The sequence below is a fragment of the Salmo trutta genome, unplaced genomic scaffold (genome assembly GCF_901001165.1).
Source record: "Salmo trutta unplaced genomic scaffold, fSalTru1.1, whole genome shotgun sequence".
NCBI classification, from domain to species: domain Eukaryota; kingdom Metazoa; phylum Chordata; class Actinopteri; order Salmoniformes; family Salmonidae; genus Salmo; species Salmo trutta.
The window spans coordinates 58,764-77,812 of NW_021822222.1; the positions used below are offsets into that span (position 1 = coordinate 58,764).

Consider the following 19,049-nt stretch of genomic DNA (forward strand, 5'->3'; position numbering starts at 1 on the left):
TAAAATAAAATAAGAAAGTAGCGAGAGAATATCACACAGCTACCTGTAAATAACTAACGGACTTTTTCTGCCTTCAATTTCTTAAAAAAAAAAAATGTTTTGAATTGGTAAAATTAGAGTTAAAACAGCTGACCTTTCCAACTATTTGTTTACTTGGCTAGTTAACTAGTTGACTTCAGTCTCTGGCTGAGCTCCGAGGTTAAAATAAGTCACTAGTTATGTGTGGATGAGCTTTAACAGCACTGTCAGCACATGATCCACACCCAGCCGGGTTAGATAAGGATTTCAGAGAACAGACTTCAGCTTTCCTCAGCTAACAGTAACTGACAACAAACCGTGTCCTGGACATAAACTTACAGACATTGTTAGCTAACATTAGCGGTGTCAAATGAAGTGTAACGGTGTCAGAATAAAACACTGTACATACTGTGTTACCCGATGAAAGAAAAACAAAAGATTTCCTCTGTTATTAAATGTTGGTCGCCATCTTGTTTGTGTTGTCACCGGCCGGATACTGTTGGCTTGGCGGAAAGGCTGTCCTGCACAAAACTGACTCTGAATCAGCTCCTACGATTTCTCATCGATAGCGGTGACAGTAAACAGATATTCCAAAATCTGATTCACGATCAGTAAACGGAAGTTGAGACTACAGCGTTAACAAAATGACCAAACCGTGGAATAATGCGGAACTATTATCCGCGCTACATTGTTCCACCGTAGGAAATAAAATATTGTTACAACCCAGAGAAGACAACTTAGTACAAAGTACCGAAGATAATCAATTCTGGTTAATAAACTATTGTTCTCTAGTACAGGTGAGTTTGATAGCCACATGTATGTATTTGAATCGAGCTTTTCAAATAGCTACTGCGATGTGGGCGATTTGCTAATAGTCTTATTTCTGTCTTTATGTTGTCTAGGTTGTCACTCGGAGAGCAATGGGGGTACACGGGCTGTGGAAGCTGCTTGAGACCACCGGGAAGCCCATCAACCCCGAGACACTCGAGGGCAAGATCCTGGCTGTCGGTATCCTTCCGGGCACCACAAGGAGCCCCCCCTATTGCTCTCTTAAACTCTTTCTCTCTCCTTGTTCTTGACTTTTTTTTTAAAAGTAAGGTTCCCTACTTCTTCCAGTCAATCTCCCACCCACACCTCCTGCATATCCCAGTCATAACATGTTATTTGTTTGCATGTGTCTGCATCTTACATAGAATTAGTGTCCAGTGTATTGTGCAAGTAGAGATCCTTGACCCTGTCCCCCTCCCAGACATCAGTATCTGGTTGAACCAGGCGGTGAAGGGTGTGAGAGACAGGGAGGGTAACAGTGTCCAGAACGCCCACCTCCTCACCTTGTTCCATCGCCTCTGTAAATTGCTCTTTTTCCGCATCAGACCTGTCTTCGTGTTCGATGGAGATGCACCTCTGATCAAGAAACAGACCTGGTGTGTGTGTGTGTGTGTGTGTGTGTGTGTGTGTGTGTGTGTGTGTGTGTGTGTGTGTGTGTGTGTGTGTGTGTGTGTGTGTGTGTTTATGTGGTCTGTCTGTCTGTCTGTCTGTCTGTCTGTCTGTCTGTCTGTGTGTTTATGTGGTCTGTCTGTCTGTGTGTTTATGTGGTCTGTCTGTCTGTCTGTCTGTCTGTGTGTGTGTGTGTGTGTGTTTGTTTATGTGGACTGTCTGTCTGTCTGTGTTTATGTGGTCTGTCTGTCTGTCTGTCTGTCCGTCTGTCCATCCATGTGTGTGTGTGTGTTTGTTTATGTGGTCTGTCTGTCTGTCTGTCTGTCTGTCTGTCTGTCTGTCTGTGTGTTTGTTTATATGGTCTGTCTGTCTGTGTGTGTTTATGTGGTCTGTCTGTCTGTCTGTCTGTCTGTCTGTCTGTCTGTCTGTCTGTCTGTCTGTCTGTCTGTCTGTCTGTCTGTGTGTGTGTGTGTGTGTGTGTGTGTGTTTGTTTATGTGGTCTGTCTGTCTGTCTGTCTGTCTGTCTGTCTGTCTGTCTGTCTGTCTGTCTGTGTTTTTATGTTTGTGTGTGTGTGTGTGTGTGTGTGTGTGTGTGTGTGTGTGGTGTGTGTGTGTGTGTGTGTGTGTGTGTGTGTGTGTGTGTGTGTGTGTGTGTGTGTGTGTGTGTGTGTGTGTGTGTTAACCCTGTGCTTCCCTCCAGGCCATCAGAAGACAGAGGAAGGAGGAGAAGACTATGGAGTCCAAACAGACCAATGACAAACTCCTCAAGACCTTCCTGAAGAGACAGGCCATCAAAGCTGCTCTGGGAGAGAGGAGGTGAGGAGAGGGGAGGGGAGGAGAGGAGCAGAGAGAGAGGGGAGGAGAGGAGGAGGTGAGGAGAGAAGGAAGGGAGAGGAGCAGAGAGAGGTGAGGAGAGGAGGTGAAGAAGGGAGAGGAAGGGAGAGGAGATGAGAGGGGAGGAAGGGAGAGGAGGTAAGGAAGGGAGAGGAGAGGAGAGGAGGTGAGGAAGGGAGAGGAGAGGAGAGGAGGAAGACCATGACCTAAATGAAAGGCAAAGCCCGCTCAGAGCTTCATAACAGATCTACAAGCACTAAGATGGTGACGTCTGAACACGGACCATTCCATGTTTCATAGAAGATCTGGTCTGTGTATAGACCTGTAACCAATCTCTCTGTGTTGTGTTTCTGCTCCAGTCAGGATCATCTGCCCAGCCTGTCTGCTGGGAGGAGAGAGGAGGACATGTACATTCTGCCTGCCCTGCCAGCCCAGGAGGAGGAGAGAGAGAGGAGCAGCTCAGAGGAGGAGCAGGAGGAGGAGGACAGCCGTCACATCTACCAGGTGAGGTCAACACCCACGTCATGTGATAGAGGAGAAAACAGAGAGGGCGGTGCTTTATCAACTTGTCCAATAAGAACACTGTATTCCTTTTTGTTTCATAACGTTTTTGCTACGTTGTGACGTCTGTCTGTCTGTCTGTCTGTCTGTCTGTCTGTTTGTGCGTATGTCTCTGTCTGTCTGTCTGTCAGGGGGATTTCTATGAAGACTCTGTGGACATCAACTCTGAGGAGTTTTCTGCCATGCCTCCTGAGGTGAAACACGAGATTCTTAAAGACATGAAGGAATTCAGCAAGAGACGACGCACCATGTACCATACACCTCCTGAGGTACCACACACCATGTACCACACACCATGCACCACACACCATGCACCACACACCATGTACCACACACCTCCTGAGGTACCACACACCTCCTGAGGTACCACACACCATGTACCACACACCATGTACCACACACCATGTACCCACACGCCATGTACCACACGCCAGGTACCACACACCATGTACCACACACCATGTACCACACACCTCCTGAGGTACCACACACCATGTACCACACATCTCCTGAGGTACCACACACCATGTACCACACACCTCCTGAGGTACAACACACCATGTACCACACACCTCCTGAGGTACCACACACCATGTACCACACACACCTCCTGAGGTACCACACACCATGTACCACACACCATGTACCACACACCTTCTGAGGTACCACACACCATGTACCACACACCTCCTGAGGTACCACACACCTCCTGAGGTACCACACATCATGTACCACACACCACCTGAGGTACCACACACCATGTACCACACACCATGTACCACGCACACCTCCTGAGGTACCACGCACACCTCCTGGGGTACCACACACCATGTACCACACACCTCCTGAGGTACCACACACCATGTACCACACACCATGTACCACACACCATGTACCACACGCCAGGTACCACACACCATGTACCACACACCATGTACCACACACCTCCTGAGGTACCACACACCATGTACCACACATCTCCTGAGGTACAACACACCATGTACCACACACCTCCTGAGGTACCACACACCATGTACCACACACACCTCCTGAGGTACCACACACCATGTACCACACACCATGTACCACACACCTTCTGAGGTACCACACACCAGGTACCACACACCTCCTGAGGTACCACACACCTCCTGAGGTACCACACACCATGTACCACACACCACCTGAGGTACCACACACCATGTACCACACACCATGTACCACGCACAACCTCCTGAGGTACCACGCACACCTCCTGAGGTACCACACACCATGTACCACACACCATGTACCACACACCATGTACCACACACCTCTTGAGGTACCACACACCATGTACCACACACCTCCTGAGGTACCACACACCATGTACCACACACCATGTACCACACACCTCCTGAGGTACCACCCCCTAACCCAGCCCCCCCCCCCCTCTCCCAGAGGTCAGGTGACTTCTCCCAGTACCAGCTAGCAGGGCTGCTGCAGAGGAACAAGCTGAACGTGCGTCTGGAGGGGGTGGAGAGAGAGATGTCCAACCGGAGTGCAGGGAACGCCCCGGGGGTGGAGCTATACAACCAGGGGGAGGGGCACAGCGTGGAGACACGACGCCTCCTCTCAGAAGACTCCACCCACTACATCCTCATCAAAGGTTAGAGGTTGAAAGGGGGGGGGGGGGGTCAGCGATCAAATTTAGCGATTCTCCGCATTGACCTGTTCAAACTCATCCCCTCATATGCTCTGTGTGTGTGTGTGTGTGTGTGTGTGTGTGTGTGTGTGTGTGTGTGTGTGTGTGTGTGTGTGTGTGTGTGCGCTCGCTCCTCAGGTCCGAAGAAGACCGACAACAGTGAGAGGGTCCCAGACATCCAGCCTGCGGCCTCTCCCTGGCTGGGTGGTCCCCTGTCAGGGAGGATTAGGACGGGGGGAAGGCAGAGACCTGATCCCCTTTGGAGACCCATCTCAGAGGAGGAGAGCCTGGAGGAGGGACCCTCATCATCGTCTAAACATCCCCAGGACACTAACCCGAGCCTGGGAGACACAGCACCGACTTCCCCTAGGACACTGAAGGCCATCCAGGCTGCCATGGATAGCAGCTTCTCAGACGAGGAGGAGGAGGATAGCTCCTGGGGTAGGGGAGGAAGGAGGGCTGATGAGGAGGAGGAGGATAGCTCCTGGGGTAGGGGAGGAAGGAGGGCTGAGGAGGAGGATAGCTCCTGGGGTAGGGGAGGGAGGAGGGCTGAGGAGGAGGAGGAGGATAGCTCCTGGGGTAGGGGAGGAAGGAGGGCTGAGGAGGAGGAGGAGGATAGCTCCTGGGGTAGGGGAGGGAGGAGGGCTGAGGAGGAGGATAGCTCCTGGGGTAGGGGAGGAAGGAGGCCTGAGGAGGAGGATAGCTCCTGGGGTAGGGGAGGAAGGAGGGCTGAGGAGGAGGGTGCTGGTGGCAGTGTGTCTCCTCGTACCCTCCTGGCCATTCAGCGAGCCATGGGAGAAGAGTTGGAGGTAGGCCCGTCCCAATACGCCACCATGATTGGCAATTCTCCTGTTAAGCCCCACTCTCCCAGTCACCAGCATCCTGCGAACCGATTGGTCGTCATCAGCAGCTCACAGGAGGAGACTGAAGGGAAGGACACGCCCTTGAGGACAACTCTGACCAATGAGGACAGGCTTGAGGTGGAGAAGGGCGATGAGCAACAGTCGCCCCTCCCCCTTAGCCTCCCAATTCCTCCCGCGGACAGGGTGCTCCTCGGCAGGGAGGAACAGGATGAAACCGCCACCAGGAGGAACAGAGAGGAGGTGGAGGAGATTCTGAGGAGGAACAGAGAGGAGTTGGAGCAAGCCATCGACAACAGGAACAGAGAGGAGTTGGAGCAAGCCATCGACAACAGGAACAGAGAGGAGTTGGAGCAAGCCATCGACAACAGGAACAGAGAGGAGTTGGAGCAAGCCATCGACAACAGGAACAGAGCTTTCCACTCTGCAGTAAGTCAGGGGGACAGTTTGGGTCAGGATCTCTGTGTCATTCCTTCATCAGGTCTAAACAGAGAGAAGAACACGGGGAGGAGAAGCCTATTGACTGGGCCTTTACCTCCATCGCAGGAGGAGAGGAATGGACAGGACACGGGGAGGAGAAGCCTACTGACTGGGCCTTTACCTCCATCGCAGGAGGAGAGGAATGGACAGGACACGGGGAGGAGAAGCCTATTGACTGGGCCTTTACCTCCATCGCAGGAGGAGAGGAATGGACAGGACACGGGGAGGAGAAGCCTACTGACTGGGCCTTTACCTCCATCGCAGGAGGAGAGGAATGGACAGAACACGGGGAGGAGAAGCCTACTGACTGGGCCTTTACCTCCATCGCAGGAGGAGAGGAATGGACAGGACACGGGGAGGAGAAGCCTACTGACTGGGCCTTTACCTCCATCGCAGGAGGAGAGGAATGGACAGATTGTGAAGATGGAGGACGGTGAGGAGGACAGTGACTCAGAGAGCTTCATTGACGTGTCTGAAGGAGAGGAGCTAAAGGAGAAGGAGGAGACAGATGATTCACCGATAGAGGTTGGGGGCGGTGCTCCATCTAAGGCACAGGAAGACGTGGCCAAGAAGAAGAAGAAGGAGGAAGAAGAGGAGGCTTTAAGTAGCAGAGCTATCCCTTTGGAAGAGAAGGAGGAAGAGGAGGAGGCTTTAAGTAGCAGAGCTATCCCTTTGGAAGAGAAGGAGGAGGAAGAGGAGCCTCCCACAGAGACCAGCCCAGCTCTTCCTGCCTCAGCGTCTGTTCCTCTACCCAACGAGTGGGAAGACATCAACGTGGTAAGATAAGTACTGCTTACATTTAGTAGTGAAAAGACAGAGCATGGAGATGATGTCCAGGAAATAGACAGGAAAATGTCTATTTCTCTGTGTGTGGTTGAGATGTTGTTGTTGCAGCATTTGTGATGTCCTGTAGGGGGAGCTGTTTGTACAGTAGAGATTTGAGGATGCAGTACCTGTGTTGTCCTGTAGGAGGAGCTGTTTGTACAGTAGAGATTTGAGGATGCAGTACCTGTATTGTCCTGTAGGAGGAGCTGTTACTGTGTAGTGGAACTGGGTTGATGCAGTACCTGTATTGTCCTGTAGGGGGAGCTGTTACAGTGTACAGTAGTGGAACTGGGTTGATGCAGTACCTGTATTGTCCTGTAGGGGGAGCTGTTACTGTGTTCAGTAGTGGAACTGGGTTGATGCAGTACCTGTATTGTCCTGTAGGGGGAGCTGTTACTGTGTAGTGGAACTGGGTTGATGCAGTACCTGTATTGTCCTGTAGGGGGAGCTGTTACTGTGTAGTGGAACTGGGTTGATGCAGTACCTGTATTGTCCTGTAGGGGGAGCTGTTACTGTGTACAGTAGTGGAACTGGGTTGATGCAGTATCTGTATTGTCCTGTAGGGGGAGCTGTTATTGTGTAGTGGAACTGGGTTGATGCAGTACCTGTATTGTCCTGTAGGGGGAGCTGTTACTGTGTTCAGTAGTGGAACTGGGTTGATGCAGTACCTGTGTTGTCCTGTAGGGGGAGCTGTTACTGTGTACAGTAGTGGAACTGGGTTGATGCAGTACCTGTATTGTCCACCAGGATGAGCTGGTGGCGCTAGAGAGCAGTCTTGGAGAGCAGCAGTCCAGTCTGAGAGAACAGAAGCAGCAGCAGGAACGCATCGCTGCCACCGTTACCGGACAGATGTGTCTGGAGAGCCAGGTAGGGGACACAGTCAACACACACATTTAGTCAGTCTGATAAAGGGGGTATTATTGTGTTCTGTTTGTTTTCCCACCCTGCACCAACAGTGTTCATAGTGGGTGTGATTGTGTTTGACCCTGACTCTGCCCCAAACTTTTTTTTCCAATCTTCCTCTGTCCAGTGTCTGTTCTTTTGCCCATCTTAATCTTTTCTTTTTATTGGCCAGTCTGAGATATGGCCGTTTCTTTGCAACTCTGCCTAGAAGGCCAGCATCCCGGAGTCGCCTCTTCACTGTTGACGTTGAGACTGGTGTTTTGCGGGTAATATTTAATGAAGCTGCCAGTTGAGGCGTCTGTTTCTCAAACTGGACACTCTAATGTACTTGTCCTCTTGCTCAGTTGTGCACCGGGGCCTCCCACTCCTCTTTCTGTTCTGGTTAGAGCCAGTTTGCGCTGTTCTGTGAAGGGAGTAATACACAGCGTTGTATGCGATCTTCAGTTTCTTGGCAATTTCTGGCATGGAATAAGAATAGACTGACGAGTTTCAGAAGAAAGTTCTTTGTTTCTGGCCATTTTGAGCCTGTAATCGAACCCACAAATGCTGATGCTCCAGATACTCAACTAGTCTAAAGAAGGCCAGTTTTATTGCTTCTTTAATCAAAACAACAGTTTTCTGCTGTGCTAACATAATTGCAAAAGGGTTTTCTAATGATCTATTAGCCTTTTAAAATGATAAACTTGGATTAGCTAACACAACGTGCCATTGGAACACAGGAGTGATGGTTGCTGATAATGGGACTCTGTACGCCTATGTAGATATTCCATAAAAAATCAGCTGTTTCCAGCTACAATAGTCATTTACAACATTAACAATGTCTACACTGTATTTCTGATCAATTTGATGTTATTTTAATGGACCATTTTAATGTTTCAAAAACAAGGACATTTCTAAGTGACCCCAAACTATTGAACGGTAGAGTTTCTTATAATAATATCCTACAATCTTTGAGAAACTAAACAATCACCAAAATAAGTGATTGAAAGTTATCAGTATTGACGTGGTTATGTTTTGATTCAAAGATCACAGCATTGTCCATGGCAAAAGGTATAGATTTACAGGAAATGAGACGTAAAACTGCAGCCTGTTCTCTCAGCTCCATGGCAAAAGGTATAGATTTACAGGAAATTTGCTTTAAAACTGAAAACATGCCAGCCATGGTCACCGCCTAAGCCCCTTTTTTTATCCAGGAAAAACCCTGGGTCTATTTCAGTGCTTATAATGCTCCGTATTCTTCTGCTGAGTTTATATGTGTTTATACCAGGACATTGTTGAATCCATGTTTCTGATTGGCTTGAAAGGGCATTATTTCTATGTAACGGACTGTATATCAGCACGGTAGAATTCAACGGTTACAGTTCATTCTTACATGTTTTATGTTTTCTTTTATGTTTTCAGCTGCTTTTGAAAGCAAAAGTCAAATTGAAAACATTTATTGGCGTCGTTGAATTCGATTTTCATAATAGCAAGCTAGGACTGCTTGTTTGGTTAGCTGAACAAGCTATAGGACTGATAGTTTGGTTAGCTAAACAAGCTATAGGACTGATAGTTTGGTTAGCTGAACAAGCTATAGGACTGCTTGTTTGGTTAGCTAAACAAGCTATAGGACTGCTAGTTTGGTTAGCTGAACAAGCTATAGGACTGATTGTTTGGTTAGCTAAACAAGCTATAGGACTGCTTGTTTGGTTAGCTAAACAAGCAATAGGACTGCTAGTTTGGTTAGCTAAACAAGCTATAGGACTGCTAGTTTGGTTAGCTAAACAAGCTATAAGTCTGCTAGTTTGGTTAGCTAAACAAGCTATAGGACTAATAGTTTGGTTAGCTGAACAAGCTAGGACTGCTAGTTTGGTTAGCTGAACAAGCTAGGACTGCTAGTTTGGTTAGCTAAACAAGCTATAGGACTGCTAGTTTGGTTAGCTAAACAAGCTATAGGACTGCTAGTTTGGTTAGCTAAACAAGCTATAGGTCTGCTAGTTTGGTTAGCTAAACAAGCTATAGGACTGATAGTTTGGTTAGCTGAACAAGCTAGGACTGCTAGTTTGATAAGCTGAACAAGCTAGGACTGCTAGTTTGGTTAGCTAAACAAGCTAGGACTGCTAGTTTGGTTAGCTAAACAAGCTATAGGTCTGCTAGTTTGGTTAGCTAAACAAGCTATAGGACTGATAGTTTGGTTAGCAGAACAAGCTATAGGACTGATAGTTTGGTTAGCTAAACAAGCTATAGGACTGATAGTTTGGTTAGCTAAACAAGCTATAGGACTGATAGTTTGGTTAGCTAAACAAGCTAGGACTGATAGTTTGGTGAGCTAAACAAGCTATAGGACTGATAGTTTGGTGAGCTAAACAAGCTATAGGACTGATAGTTTGGTGAGCTAAACAAGCTATAGGACTGATAGTTTGGTTAGCTAAACAAGCTATAGGACTGATAGTTTGGTTAGCTAAACAAGCTATAGGACTGATAGTTTGGTTAGCTAAACAAGCTATAGGACTGATAGTTTGGTGAGCTAAACAAGCTAGGACTGCTAGTTTGGTGAGCTAAACAAGCTATAGGACTGCTAGTTTGGTGAGCTAAACAAGCTATAGGACTGCTAGTTTGGTGAGCTAAACAAGCTATAGGACTGATAGTTTGGTGAGCTGAACAAGCTATAGGACTGATAGTTTGGTTAGCTAAACAAGCTATAGGACTGCTAGTTTGGTTAGCTAAACAAGCTATAGGACTGCTAGTTTGGTTAGCTAAACAAGCTATAGGACTGCTAGTTTGGTTAGCTAAACAAGCTATAGGACTGCTAGTTTGGTTAGCTAAACAAGCTATAGGACTGCTAGTTTGGTTAGCTGAACAAGCCAGGACTGCTAGTTTGGTTAGCTAAACAAGCTTGTTTGTTTTGGTTACCACGGAAACTACCGTATCTATCTAGTAAACGTGCTAACTACTTCAGGAAATTTGCTTTAAAACTGAAAACATGCCAGCCATGGTCACCGCCTAAGCCCCTTTTTTTATCCAGGAAAAACCCTGGGTCTATTTCAGTGCTTATAATGCTCCGTATTCTTCTGCTGAGTTTATATGTGTTTATACCAGGACATTGTTGAATCCATGTTTCTGATTGGCTTGAAAGGGCATTATTTCTATGTAACGGACTGTATATCAGCACGGTAGAATTCAACGGTTACAGTTCATTCTTACATGTTTTATGTTTTCTTTTATGTTTTCAGCTGCTTTTGAAAGCAAAAGTCAAATTGAAAACATTTATTGGCGTCGTTGAATTCGATTTTCATAATAGCAAGCTAGGACTGCTTGTTTGGTTAGCTGAACAAGCTATAGGACTGATAGTTTGGTTAGCTAAACAAGCTATAGGACTGATAGTTTGGTTAGCTGAACAAGCTATAGGACTGCTTGTTTGGTTAGCTAAACAAGCTATAGGACTGCTAGTTTGGTTAGCTGAACAAGCTATAGGACTGATTGTTTGGTTAGCTAAACAAGCTATAGGACTGCTTGTTTGGTTAGCTAAACAAGCTATAGGACTGCTTGTTTGGTTAGCTAAACAAGCAATAGGACTGCTAGTTTGGTTAGCTAAACAAGCTATAGGACTGCTAGTTTGGTTAGCTAAACAAGCTATAAGTCTGCTAGTTTGGTTAGCTAAACAAGCTATAGGACTAATAGTTTGGTTAGCTGAACAAGCTAGGACTGCTAGTTTGGTTAGCTGAACAAGCTAGGACTGCTAGTTTGGTTAGCTAAACAAGCTAGGACTGCTAGTTTGGTTAGCTAAACAAGCTATAGGTCTGCTAGTTTGGTTAGCTAAACAAGCTATAGGACTGCTTGTTTGGTTAGCTAAACAAGCAATAGGACTGCTAGTTTGGTTAGCTAAACAAGCTATAGGACTGCTAGTTTGGTTAGCTAAACAAGCTATAGGACTGCTAGTTTGGTTAGCTAAACAAGCTATAGGTCTGCTAGTTTGGTTAGCTAAACAAGCTATAGGACTGATAGTTTGGTTAGCTGAACAAGCTAGGACTGCTAGTTTGATAAGCTGAACAAGCTAGGACTGCTAGTTTGGTTAGCTAAACAAGCTAGGACTGCTAGTTTGGTTAGCTAAACAAGCTATAGGTCTGCTAGTTTGGTTAGCTAAACAAGCTATAGGACTGATAGTTTGGTTAGCAGAACAAGCTATAGGACTGATAGTTTGGTTAGCTAAACAAGCTATAGGACTGATAGTTTGGTTAGCTAAACAAGCTATAGGACTGATAGTTTGGTTAGCTAAACAAGCTAGGACTGATAGTTTGGTGAGCTAAACAAGCTATAGGACTGATAGTTTGGTGAGCTAAACAAGCTATAGGACTGATAGTTTGGTGAGCTAAACAAGCTATAGGACTGATAGTTTGGTTAGCTAAACAAGCTATAGGACTGATAGTTTGGTTAGCTAAACAAGCTATAGGACTGATAGTTTGGTTAGCTAAACAAGCTATAGGACTGATAGTTTGGTGAGCTAAACAAGCTAGGACTGCTAGTTTGGTGAGCTAAACAAGCTATAGGACTGCTAGTTTGGTGAGCTAAACAAGCTATAGGACTGCTAGTTTGGTGAGCTAAACAAGCTATAGGACTGATAGTTTGGTGAGCTGAACAAGCTATAGGACTGATAGTTTGGTTAGCTAAACAAGCTATAGGACTGATAGTTTGGTTAGCTAAACAAGCTATAGGACTGCTAGTTTGGTTAGCTAAACAAGCTATAGGACTGCTAGTTTGGTTAGCTAAACAAGCTATAGGACTGCTAGTTTGGTTAGCTAAACAAGCTATAGGACTGCTAGTTTGGTTAGCTGAACAAGCCAGGACTGCTAGTTTGGTTAGCTAAACAAGCTTGTTTGTTTTGGTTACCACGGAAACTACCGTATCTATCTAGTAAACGTGCTAACTACTTCAGTGAATGTTGAACACATTTTTACCTGCAAATGTGTTAAATTATATCCATGTTATATAAAGATAATCAACTCTGGGCTCTATGGGTTTTCTGGGTAATAATACAACTCCATGGAAGGTCAGTTCTTCACTGCTAGCGCTCGGTGGAACACACCTTTTCCCGTAGGTCATTATTTCCCATAGAAAGCGTAGCCCCTCGTCGTTGACGATCCCCTTACCGGGGTCTAACGTCTCGGTGTGTCTTGTCCGTCAGGAGCTGTTGAGGTTGTTTGGCGTACCCTTCCTGGTGGCTCCCGGTGAAGCCGAGGCCCAGTGTGCAGCGCTGGACCGGACCGACCAGACCCACGGGACAGTCACCGACGACAGCGACGTCTGGCTGTTCGGAGGACGACACGTCTACAAGAACTTCTTCAGCCAGAACAAATACGTAGAATACTACCAGTACGTAGATCTACAGAACCAACTGGGTACGTAGAACCCTACCGGTACCTAGACCTACAGAACCAACTGGGTACGTAGAACCCTACCGGTACCTAGACCTACAGAACCAACTGGGTACGTAGAACCCTACCGGTACCTAGATCTACAGAACCAACTGGGTACGTAGAACCCTACCGGTACCTAGATCTACAGAACCAACTAGAACTACCCCCCCCCCCAACCCCCCCAAACCACTAGACACCACCCCCCCCCCCCAACCCCTAGACACACCACCCCCCCCCCCCCCCACCCAAACCACTAGACACCACCCCCCCCACCCAAACCACTAGACACCACCCCCCCCACCCAAACCACTAGACACCAACCCCCCCACCCAAACCACTAGACACCACCCCCCCCACCCAAACCACTAGACACCAACCCCCCCACCCACCCAAACCACTAGACACCGACCCCCCCCACCCACCCAAACCACTAGACACCGACCCCCCCCCCCACCCACCCAAACCACTAGACACCAACCCCCCCCACCCACCCAAACCACTAGACACCAACCCCCCCACCCAAACCACTAGACACCACCCCCCCCACATACCCAAACCACTAGACACCAACCCACCCAAACCACTAGACACCAACCCACCCAAACCACCCAAACCACTAGACACCAACCCCCCCACCCACCCACCCAAACCACTAGACACCAACCCCCCCCACCCACCCAAACCACTAGACACCAACCCACCCAAACCACTAGACACCAACCCACCCAAACCACCCAAACCACTAGACACCAACCCCCCCACCCACCCACCCAAACCACTAGACACCAACCCCCCCACCCACCCAAACCACTAGACACCAACCCACCCAAACCACTAGACACCAACCCCCCCACCCACCCAAACCACTAGACACCAACCCCCCCACCCACCCAAACCACTAGACACCAACCCCCCCACCCACCCAAACCACTAGACACCAACCCCCCCCACCCAAACCACTAGACACCAACCCCCCCACCCAAACCACTAGACACCAACCCCCCCACCCACCCAAACCACTAGACACCACCCCCCCCACCCACCCAAACCACTAGACACCAACCCCCCCCACCCACCCAAACCACTAGACACCAACCCCCACCCACCCAAACCACTAGACACCAACCCCCCCCCACCCACCCAAACCACTAGACACCAACCCCCCCCCACCCACCCAAACCACTAGACACCAACCCCCCCACCCACCCAAACCACTAGACACCAACCCCCCCACCCACCCAAACCACTAGACACCATCCCCCCCACCCAAACCACTAGACACCAACCCCCACCCCCCCACCCAAACCACTACACACCAACCCCCCCCCACCCACCCAAACCACTAGACACCAACCCCCCCCACCCAAACCACTAGACACCAACCCCCCCCACCCACCCAAACCACTAGACACCAACCCCCCCCCACCCACCCAAACCACTAGACACCAACCCCCCCCCACCCACCCAAACCACTAGACACCAAACCCCCCACTAGACTCCTCTCTCTAACCCTCGTCCCCCCCAGGTGTGGACCGTACCAAGCTGATTAACCTGGCCTACCTGCTGGGTAGTGACTACACGGAGGGAGTCCCGGGGGTTGGCTACGTGACCGGCATGGAGATCCTCAACGAGTTCCCCGGACCTGGTACAGAACCAGTCAGGATGTTCAGGTAGATTGGACCTGGTACAGAACCAGTCAGGATGTTCAGGTAGATTGGTCTGTTCCCTGGACCTGGTACAGAACCAGTCAGGATGTTCAGGTAGATTGGACCTGGTACAGAACCAGTCAGGATGTTCAGGTAGATTGGACCTGGTACAGAACCAGTCAGGATGTTCAGGTAGATTGGTCTGTTCCCTGGACCTGGTACAGAACCAGTCAGGATGTTCAGGTAGATTGGACCTGGCACAGAACCAGTCAGGATGTTCAGGTAGATTGGACATGGTACAGAACCAGTCAGGATGTTCAGGTAGATTGGACCTGGCACAGAACCAGTCAGGATGTTCAGGTAGATTGGACCTGGTACAGAACCAGTCAGGATGTTCAGGTACATTGGACCTGGTACAGAACCAGTCAGGATGTTCAGGTAGATTGGTCTGTTCCTGGACCTGGTACAGAACCAGTCAGGATGTTCAGGTAGATTGGACCTGGCACAGAACCAGTCAGGATGTTCAGGTAGATTGGACCTGGTACAGAACCAGTCAGGATGTTCAGGTAGATTGGACCTGGCACAGAACCAGTCAGGATGTTCAGGTAGATTGGACCTGGTACAGAACCAGTCAGGATGTTCAGGTAGATTGGACCTGGTACAGAACCAGTCAGGATGTTCAGGTAGATTGGACCTGGTACAGAACCAGTCAGGAACGTGTGTGTGTGTGTGTGTATATATATATATATATATATATTTGTGTGGTGATGAATAATGAACTAGTTGTCCAGTGTGGCTCTTTTTATCTATGCCGAGGTTGTGGGTTCAATTCCCTCAGAGATCACAGAGACGGCACAATGCTGTCTGATGCTTTTGTCTCCGTTTTGACCCTTCCAGTGAGTGGTGGTCCTCGGCCCAGCAGCAGCAGCGTCTGGCCTCTGACCCCCGTGACTCCAAGGTCAAGAGGAAGCTGAGAGGCCTTCAGCTGCGGACGGGTTTCCCAGACCCTGCGGTGGCAACTGCCTACCTGCAGCCCAGTGTCGACCTATCAGAAAGCTCCTTTAGCTGGGGACGCCCACATCTCGACCTCCTCAAGGAATATCCTCTAGGAGTGTGTGTGTGTGTGTGTGTGTGTGTGTGTGTGTGTGTGTCCCTGCTTGTGTGTGTGTCCCTGCTTCTGTGTGTGTGTGTGTGTGTGTGTGTGTCCCTGCTTCTGTGTGTGTGTGTGTGTGTGTGTGTGTGTCCCTGCTTCTGTGTGTGTTTGTGTCCCTGCTTCTGTGTGTGTTTGTGTCCCTGGTTCTGTGTGTGTGTGTGTGTGTGTGTGTGTGTGTGTGTGTGTGTGTGTGTGTGTGTGTGTGTCATCTTTGAGGCACTACCAGCTTTTCTTAACCCTAAGCCAACGTTCTGTGAGAGTCGTTTTGGTTGGAACAGCAGGAAGACAGAAGAGACTCTACATCCTGTTATCAAACAGCTCAGCACACAGCAGGTACCAGTCTGGGTCAATGGTCCTAATTATTACAAGTACAGATTGACAATGACTTGGGGTATAACAGAGAATTTATTGTGAATGACTTGGGGTATAACAGTGAATTTATTGTGAATGACTTGGGGTATAACAGTGAATTTATTGTGAATGACTTGGGGTATAACAGAGAATTTATTGTGAATGACTTGGATAGTGAATTTATTGTGAATGACTTGGGGTATAACAGTGAATTTATTGTGAATGACTTGGGGTATAACAGTGAATTTATTGTGAATGACTTGGGGTATAACAGTGAATTTATTGAGAATGACTTGGGGTATAACAGAGAATTTATTGTGAATGACTTGGATAGTGAATTTATTGTGAATGACTTGGGGTATAACAGTGAATTTATTGTGAATGACTTGGGGTATAACAGTGAATTTATTGTGAATGACTTGGGGTATAACAGTGAATTTATTGTGAATGACTTGGGGTATAACAGTGAATTTATTGTGAATGACTTGGGGTATAACAGTGAATTTATTGTGAATGACTTGGGGTATAACAGTGAATTTATTGTGAATGACTTGGGGTATAACAGTGAATTTATTGAGAATGACTTGGGGTATAACAGTGAATTTATTGTGAATGACTTGGGGTATAACAGTGAATTTATTGTGAATGACTTGGGGTATAACAGTGAATTTATTGTGAATGACTTGGGGTATAACAGTGAATTTATTGTGAATGACTTGGGGTATAACAGTGAATTTATTGTGAATGACTTGGGGTATAACAGTGAATTTATTGTGAATGACTTGGGGTATAACAGTGAATTTATTGTGAATGACTTGGGGTATAACAGTGAATTTATTGTGAATGACTTGGGGTATAACAGTGAATTTATTGTGAATGACTTGGATAGTGAATTTATTGAGAATGACTTGGGGTATAACAGTGAATTTATTGTGAATGACTTGGGGTATAACAGTGAATTTATTGTGAATGACTTGGGGTATAACAGTGAATTTATTGTGAATGACTTGGATAGTGAATTTATTGTGAATGTGTCTCAATTTGCCTCTGATCTGTCCTGTATACCTCCATTCCTCTCCCTCCTTCCTTCCCTCCCTCCCTCCCTCCCTCCCTCCCTCCCTCCCTCCCTCCCTCCCTCCCTCCCCTCTCTCCTACTTCCTCTTCCCTCTCCTCCCTTCCCTCCCCTCTCTCCTACTTCCTCTTCCCTCTCCTCCCTCCCTCCCTCCCTCCCTCCCTCCCTCCCTCCCTCCCCTCTCTCCTACTTCCCTCTCCTCCCTCCCTCCCCTCTCTCCTACTTCCCTCTCCTCCCTCCCTCCCCTCTCTCCTACTTCCTCTTCCCTCCTCTCCTCCCTCCCCTCTCTCCTACTTCCTCTTCCCTCTCCTCCCTCCCCTCCCCTCTCTCCTACTTCCTCTCCCCTCTCCTCCCTTCCCTCCGTCCTCCTCTCCCCTCCTCCCTTCCCTGTAGACCCAGCTGCGTATCGACTCGTTCTTCCGTCTGGAGCAGCAGGAGAGACAGGCCATCAAGAGCCAGCGCCTCCGCCGGGCTGTCACCTGTATAAAGAGGAAAGAGAGGGAGGACGGAGGGAGGGAAGAGAGGGAGGACGGAGGGAGGGAAGAGAGGGAGGACGGAGGGAGAGAAGATGAAGAAGAAGAAGGGACTGTCTCCCCGTCCAAGGCTAAGAGAGGGAAAGGGTCAGAGCCAAAGCAGAGGAAAGGAGAGGTAGAGGAGGGATCAGGGGGGTTTCTGGGGGCAGAGGTCAGTAAACCTGCTCAAGAGGATATGGGAAGAGCCAGCCATGATGTGGGAGTGGCCAGCCAAGAAAGGAAGAAAGAAGTAGGAGTGGTTAGTCAGAATACGGGAGGGGCCAACCTGGTTGTGGGAGGGGCCAGCCAGCAGAGGAAGGAAGTACCTCCTCCTAATAACGGCGTACCTAAACTCCTCCCCAGTAGGACGGAGCGGAGTGGCGGCGGCAGTTCCGGGGACGACAGTGACGACGACAGCGGGGTCGCCATGGTAACGGCCCAGTCCGTGTTCGGGGGCCAACCGAGGGAAGGGAGAGGGGGGAGGAGGAAGAGAGGTGGGGGGAGGGGGAAGAGAGGTGTGAGGGGGAGAGGCAGAGGGAGGAAGACACTGTGAGAGAACTTTTAAACTTTTAAAACTCTGGACCGTCTGGTGGTGATGATGTCATCAGAGGGATATATTCGACCGATAAACAGGCGCTGAAACCCGCTGGGAAACTGGGAACCGTTTTCTGAATGATGTTTCTGAATGCTGAGGGATAATATATGAGACGTAGCGGTGTAGAAGACGCTGCTGTGTTAAACCCATGATGTTGTTGATAAGGAGGCGTCTCTGCCTGTCTGTCTGTTGGTGTATTTTCTATGTTTTGGGATGAAGATTTGGAATAATGAAAATGTTTTTGTATTACAAAGGCAGTCTTGTTATTTTGTTTACACGATGTGTCTCTGCTTGTTTACACGATGTGTCTCTGCTTGTTTACATCGTTCTTTAACAGCTAGGATGCAGCAGGTAGGGATGCCTCAGAGAGACAGCGTTCTTATTTAGACTAACTGTAGCAAACTGTGTTTGGAATGATCATCTCCCCTCCTTGTCACAATATTTGTCAAGGTATTACCCCCAAGCCCTCCACTCTATTTCCAACTCTGCTAGAACTCTCACCTTAGTCTCTCGCTCTCCCTTTTCCCTTCTCTCTCTCTCTCTCTCTCTCTCTCTCTCTCTGTCTCTCTCTCTCTCTCTCTCTCTCTCTCTCTCTCTCTCTCTCTCTCTCTCTCTCTGCTCTCTCTCTCTCTTCTCTCCTGCTCTCTCTCCTTCTCTCTCTCTCTCTCTCTCTTTCTCTCTCTCTCTCTCTCTCTCTCTGTCTCTCTCTCTCTCTCTCTCTCTCTCTT

The 19,049-nt window shown here is 48.3% G+C and overlaps 1 protein-coding gene across 1 annotated transcript; it reads left to right on the top strand.

Moving 5' to 3' along the window:
* Window positions 1-938: 938 nt before the first annotated feature.
* Window positions 939-18,596, top strand: LOC115181173 (excision repair cross-complementation group 5). Its single transcript, XM_029743205.1, has 15 exons — window positions 939-1,026; window positions 1,268-1,442; window positions 2,140-2,271; window positions 2,649-2,793; window positions 2,982-3,119; window positions 4,288-4,495; window positions 4,670-5,127; window positions 5,317-5,634; window positions 6,136-6,648; window positions 7,444-7,563; window positions 12,761-12,974; window positions 14,518-14,662; window positions 15,536-15,736; window positions 16,040-16,124; window positions 17,608-18,596. The coding sequence occupies exons 1-15, from the start codon at window positions 939-941 to the stop codon at window positions 18,277-18,279; spliced, it is 3,612 nt and encodes a 1,203-aa protein (XP_029599065.1). The 3' UTR covers window positions 18,280-18,596.
* Window positions 18,597-19,049: the final 453 nt, after the last annotated feature.

What these genes read in the sequence shown, in the direction of transcription:
- LOC115181173 (XM_029743205.1), top strand. Translation starts at nt 939, where the DNA reads ATGGGGGTACACGGGCTGTGGAAGCTGCTTGAGACCACCGGGAAGCCC. An exon ending in GGGGTAGGGGAGGAAGGAGG is followed by an intron (nt 5,128 to 5,316) that starts GCTGAGGAGGAG and finishes CTGGCCATTCAG; the next exon opens with CGAGCCATGGGAGAAGAGTT. An exon ending in AACAGCTCAGCACACAGCAG is followed by an intron (nt 16,125 to 17,607) that starts GTACCAGTCTGG and finishes CCTTCCCTGTAG; the next exon opens with ACCCAGCTGCGTATCGACTC.